Raw genomic sequence first — 6,638 nt, forward strand, 5'->3', positions numbered from 1 at the left:
CGAGGATATAGTAGAAGACACTTGCCCAAGGTGCCACGCAGTAGGACGGAACCTGGAGCCATGTGGTTGGTAAGCAAGCTACTTACCACACAGCCACTCCTATGCTTATATATATATATATATATATATATATATCTCATCATCATCATCATCATTTAACATCCCATGCTAGCATGGGTTGCACGATTTGACTGAGGACTGGCAAGCCAGAAGGCTGCACTAGGCTCCAATCTGTTCTGACAGAGTTTTCACAGCTGGATGCCCTTCCTAACGCCAACCACTGAGCGTGTAATGGGTGCTTTTACGTGCCACCGGCACGAGGGCCAGTCACACGGTACTGGCAACGGCCACGCTCAAAATAGTGTTTTTTACATGCCACCTGCACAGGTGCCAGTTTAGCGGCACTGGCAATCATCTCGCTTGAATGATTTTCTAACGTGCCACCAGCACAAGTGCTAGTAGGCAACGCTGGTAACGATATTGTGTCCTTGAGCAAGACACTTTACTTCACATTGTTCCAGTCCTCTACCTGTATTTCAAAGGGCCAGCCTTGTCAGATTCTGTGTCATCCTGACTCTCCCTGAGAACTATGTTAAGGGTATACATGTCTGTAAAGTGCTCATCCACTTGCACATTAATTTCACAAGCAGGCTGTTCCATGGATTGGATCAAGCTGGAACCCTCGTCGTCGTAACTGACGGAGTGCCAGTTGTAGCAGTTGTTCCTACCAATCACCACCGCCACCCTCAAGTCATTTTATAATTTGCGTGAAATTATAATGTTATATAATGTGCATGAAATTTAAATGTCGGTTGGAAAGACATAAATTGCATGGAAGTCTGTCAGAAAGAAAGAAAGAGAGGAGGAGGAGGAGAGAAAGAGAGGGAGGAGAGAGAAGGGGAAAGAGAATGAGAGAGTTCTTGCTTTTTAGTAGTAGTAGTAGTAGTAGATTTAATGTGTTGCTTGGTTTAACCTCCTGTTACCTGGCCCTCAGGTGTGACCCTTGAGTGACCCTTGGGCGACTTTAGCAGAAGCAGGTCCCTTGCAAGCATTCATGCATGCTATCCCTTGTTAGAGAACAACTTCCCTCCTTCACTCCCGTCATTCACAGAGGCTCTTAAGAAGGTCCTGAGTGCTACTCCTCCTCCTCTGACTTAGCAAAAATATGTAAAAAGAAATGTATGAGAATGTCTGAGTGTGTGTGTATGTGTAATATGTGTGTAGGTGTTTGTATGTGTGTGTAACTTTACTCTGGATCAGTGATTATGATTGCATTGCATAAATTTATTTTTGGTTTATTTATTTTATGCTATAATTGTTGGATAATAGCAATGTTGGTTTTGACGTCTCCAATGCTCCATTCATTAGTTCACCGCTTTTCTGAAGGTGACAGTGACTGAAACACAGTGCAGAACAAATATTCAAAAGGATTCTTCTTTTTTCTTTTTTTTTTTTTTTGGACAGTAACAACTTGAGTTCTTTTTTTTTTTTTTGCCCCCATTTACATCCTTTACAGATTGCATTGGTGAATCAGCAGAGTTACTAAGAAACTCAGATAGAACATTTTGCAGTATTTGTTCTGATACCTGGCACCCTGAGTTCAAATCCTGCAAGGTCAGCTTAATCTGTTATTCTTTCAGGGGTTCATTAAAGAGTATCAAGCCAGGGCAGTGAATAAGCAGAAAAGTAAGAACATCAGACTAGATTGCTTGCAGAATTTGTTTGGGCTGTTTGCATTCTGAGTTCAAATCCTGTCATGACCTGCTTGTTGTTGTTGTTATTATTTGTTCCTTCTTGAGCCATGTCATAAGCTTCAACAAGAAAATCTTATCTAGAACCCCCCGAAGGCCATATGGATCCAGGTTCCCAACTGGAATCCATATGGCTGAGAGAGAGAGAGAGAGAGAGACAGGCAGACAGAGTGAACCTTATGTTGCCAGCAACAACAATACCTTCCTGGATTTTTTTTTCCTCCTATTGTACTCAGGTCACTATGGTTTCAAACCACATTGGTAATTATCTCACCTTCAAAACAGAAACTGTCAACTTCTCCCAGACATCTTGAAACACTGAATTTCATGGTTGCTTTTCCTGTTAATAACTGCTCCTATCTGCTACATAGAAGTCATGGTTGACATACCTGACTGCTTCCAGGTAGTGGATTCCACTGATTTTTTCAAGACTGCACCCTACATTTTTCTTTTCTTTCTTTTTTTTCTTTAAATTTAAGCTACCTGCTACTTTTTGCTTCATTAGAAATTTACCTTGTGTGTGTGTGTGCATGGGCAGGGAAAGGACTACAATCTGGTTCTCTTCTGAAGCACATCATTTCAGGGTCAACCCCACTGCACACCATCCTGAGCAAGCCACTCCTATTATACTCCAACCAAGCACTGCCATGTAGTGAATTTGGAAAATGGAAACTGTGTGGAAGCTCATATATATCTTTTATCTTTTACTTGTTTCAATCATTAGACTGCGGTCATGCTGGGGCACCACCTTGAATTCTTTTTAGTTGACTGAATCAACCCCAGTACATATTTTTTAAGCCTGGTATTTACTTTATTAGTCTCTTTTTTGAACCACTAAGTTACAGGGACATAAACACACCAACACTGGTTATCAAGCAGTGATGGTGGGGACAAAAATAGACACAAATAGACACAAAGAGACACACACACACACACACACACACACACATATATATATATATATATATATACACACAACAGGCTTTTTTCAGTTTCCATCAACCAAATCCACTCATAAGGCTTTGGTTGGTGCAAGGGTATAGCAGAGGACACTTGCCCAAGGTGTTACACTGAACCTGGAACCATGTGGTTGGGAAGCAAGCTTCTTACTACACAGCCATGCCTGCACCTATATATATGTATTGTTGTGTCTTGGGAGGATCATTACACCAATAATAATTGCACACACACAAGTTCCATATAATTTCTTTATTGTTAATCAATTAGTCGGTTAGATATTTAACCAAATGACTGTTTGTTAGTCAAACTTCTTTTGTCAGTTTGCAATCTTTTCAGTGACTTTGTGACATCTCTTCTCACTCCAGCTACTATTTCTAGCATGTTGACTGACCACACAGAGGCTCCCTGCTATATGTAAGTGAATCAAAACTTGTAAGCAGATGGCAGAGGTTTAGGCAATCCTTCAGTATGTGATATCCCTTTCATTTTGACAAAGTGAAAATGAGTCTTATATGCGAGAACTGAAATGTGGACTAACTAAATATTTTTTTGATAAATCTTGATTATTCCAAAACCACAAGCATTTATAGAATGAACAAGCAGTCAAAATACAATAAAAAAACATTCCAAAAATTTCAACTATCTTATCTACAATTTTCAAATTGGGTGGGAGAAATAATTGCAGGATGTTGAAATTTGATATCTTAGAAGTGACTTAAAGCAAGTTACTTCAACCAAACATACACACACATACATGCACAAGGACACGCAAACACACATATACACGCACACATATGCACAAAGGTGGTTGTGCTGTAATAAATACAAATTCATTACAAATAAACAAATCAGTTTTTGTTTATTAAGAAGTTTGCTTCATTACGATGAAATTCTGGGTCCAGTCCCATTGTGGGACACCTTGACCAAATGTCTTTTACTATAGCCCTGAGCTGACCAAAATTTTGAGAATGGATTTGGTAGGGGGAAACTGAAAGAAGCCAGTTGTGTGTGTGTGTGTGTGTGTGTGTGTGTATTATTATCTAAAACACTGGCAGAATTGTTAACATGCTGGGTGAAATGCGTAGCGGTATTTTGTCTGTCTTCACATTCTGAGTTCAAATGCTGCCGGGGCCAAACTTTGCATTTCATCCTTTCAGGTGATGCATTCTGTTCATGAGCAAAACATTTCGTTTCAAATTGCTCCAGCCCACTCAGCTGGTAAAAAAAATATGAGCAATCCTCCGATGGACTGGCGTCCCATCCAGGGAAGAATATATATGCCAGATAAACCGGGAAACTGGCCCTATGCTCCTTATGGAATATTGTGGACTAACCAGGATGCATTGAAGTTATACTTTATTAATTTCAATAAGTATTTTGCAAAGGAATTACATGCTATGTATGCAGATGCAACTAATGAATTTAATATTCATGAGTAAAATAAAAAAAAAAAATTACTGATCCAAAGAGAAAAAGTGGATTACTGTAAAATCTTAGACAAATAATGCAGTTATCATTTCTTTTTTTTTTAACATTGTTTAAGCTTACAAGGATCATGCATCCTCAGAATAAGAATAGGCTCTCTCTATAAATAATATTAGTATATTGCTTATGTTAACAGTAAATTCATTTATGTATTTGGTGCATAGAATTAAGGGTTATGCAATAAAGTAATATCTAAGGACTAGAGTCAACTGTAGAAATCCTGGTTTGCTTCACTACCTGCTGACAGACCACACCCTACTGACAGGCCACGCCCTGCTGACAGGCCTCACCCCACCAACAAACCACGCCCTACTGACAGACCATATTCTGCCTACACTGTCCTTTTAGGATGGGAGGGTAGTTTATTTTTAGTTATTTTCATTGAAACCTGTAGCCTAAGGTACTTAGTACCCGAAGATGACCACTGCTTGAATAGCAGTGACCAATGCTGATCTGGAATGTAAACAAAAGCAACAGTAACAATATATCTGAGAAATAATGTGTTTTAGATTTTTTTCTTACCTGTCTATAAAAACAGGGAATCGTATCCGCACTGGATAACCCCATTTCCGAATGTTGATGGTTTGTAAAATCCCAGAATACTTCAATTGTTCCATCACAGTCTCCGACTTGAACAACATTGGCGATTTGGTGTTATTTGGTTTGATACAGCGAACAAAATAAGGATTACACCTGATAAAGAAGAGAGAATAAGGATTAACTAGTGGATTAACAGCAGATTAGGCTATTTGAAGTGATAGCAGAAGATTTTCCTTATAAGAAAAAGTGGGAGATCATTCTGGGATCATCATTAATTATTTTTATGCTGGTGTTACATAAAAAGCACCAGTGCTAGCAGTATGTAAGAAGCACCTATGTTGGTGCCACATATAACGCACTTGTGCTGGTGCTACATATAATGCACTTGTGCTGGTGCCACATAAATGCACCCTGTGCACACTGTAAAATGGTTGGTGTTAGGAAGGGCATCCAGCCATGGAAACCATGCCAAAACAGACAACTGGAGTCAGGTGCAGCTCTCCCATTTGCCAGCTTCTATCAAACTGTCCAACCCATGCCAGCATGGAAAATGAATGTTGAATGATGATGATGATGGTGATGCCCCCTTTTCCCATGCTGGTTGGTTAGATGAGATATATTGAGACATTATTTTATTACCAAATGTCCTTCATGTCACCAACCCTTACCTACTTCAGAATTAACAAATTGCTATTCTCCAAGCATGTGCAACGTAAACACCCACTGTACTCTCCTGGTTTGGCACCAACGGATTTCCACTTCTTTCGATCTCTTTCAAATGCTATGCACAGAGTTTCGTTCAGTACTGATGCAGAATTGAGAGCTTGGTTGGATCAATTTTTCGACTCGAAATCGGGTCATTTCTACCAACGTGGTATTGAAAATCTTGTTGAACAACGGGAAGAAGTTGTAAACAACAAGGGGGAATATATCATTCATTAATTAGTTATTTTTTATTAAACCTTTAAAAAAATTTAAATTCTAAAAAACGGCAGGAACTTAGTTGCCAACATAATACGTATATATACATAGATATATGTATGCTAATATTGAACTGTGAGAACGAATGGTCAAAACTGGTGAATTAATGTCCTTTATTTGTCAGTTAACAAGGCCATCAATGTTTTCATGTCAAAAGAAATCTCTACAATTTTGAGGCATATCACATGAGAATGCTGGTACTTGAAAATTTACATCAAACTATTGGTAAATTTGTTAACCTAAAATAAAGTGTGTGCGTGTATATGCATGCACGTATGTATGTGTGTGTGTGTGTGTATATATATATATATATATATATATATATATATATATAACAATGTAACAGCACACCTTTGATGCAAGTCTGATGCAGTACCACTCTAATATCTAAACACAGTGATGTCACTTGGCACACTGCTTCATGAAGGTCAGTGCTAGCTCTCACTGCACACACAACTATGTGCTGCCATCTGTCGGCATGCTACAGAACTAGTCAAGGTACTTTTTGATACCACCTTGTACACTATGTGTCACTGTAATAACCATATGGGGTTAGAATAGTCGTCCAGTTCAAGGATGGTCCCGATAAAACAGACCATTATTAAGAGATATTTCGACTGAAACCATCCTACGTTTTCCCTATTTCCAGGAAAACCAGGACTGCATTATCCAATGCACCTCTTTCAAAAATAGCAAGGCATAATTTGAGAGAGATTTAGCTGTTATCTTTAACAGATAGAGCGACCACATAGAAGAGGCTCCTTCAGTAGTTATCAAAGTAACAATATAAAGTGAAATATCATAGCAACTGTCTTTGAAAACGTGCATAGATTAGAGAGGGAGTTATTTGAGACAGGATTTTATGGCTGGATGCATTTTTGTATGTAATCCTCACCTGTTTCTTTTTTTAGATACATACAT

General features: G+C 38.7%; 1 protein-coding gene across 4 annotated transcripts in view; it reads right to left on the reverse strand.

Annotated features, from left to right (window-relative positions):
* Positions 1 to 6,638, reverse strand: part of LOC106881175 (unconventional myosin-XV) — a 324,434-nt gene that overhangs the window by 187,222 nt on the left and 130,574 nt on the right. For all 4 annotated transcript variants that reach the window (XM_052973940.1, XM_052973938.1, XM_052973939.1 and 1 more), the window contains one exon: positions 4,719 to 4,889. In XM_052973940.1, the coding sequence (XP_052829900.1) occupies positions 4,719 to 4,889 (171 nt within the window). The remainder of the gene's footprint in view (positions 1 to 4,718; positions 4,890 to 6,638) is intronic.

The sequence above is a fragment of the Octopus bimaculoides genome, chromosome 17 (genome assembly GCF_001194135.2).
Source record: "Octopus bimaculoides isolate UCB-OBI-ISO-001 chromosome 17, ASM119413v2, whole genome shotgun sequence".
NCBI lineage: Eukaryota > Metazoa > Mollusca > Cephalopoda > Octopoda > Octopodidae > Octopus > Octopus bimaculoides.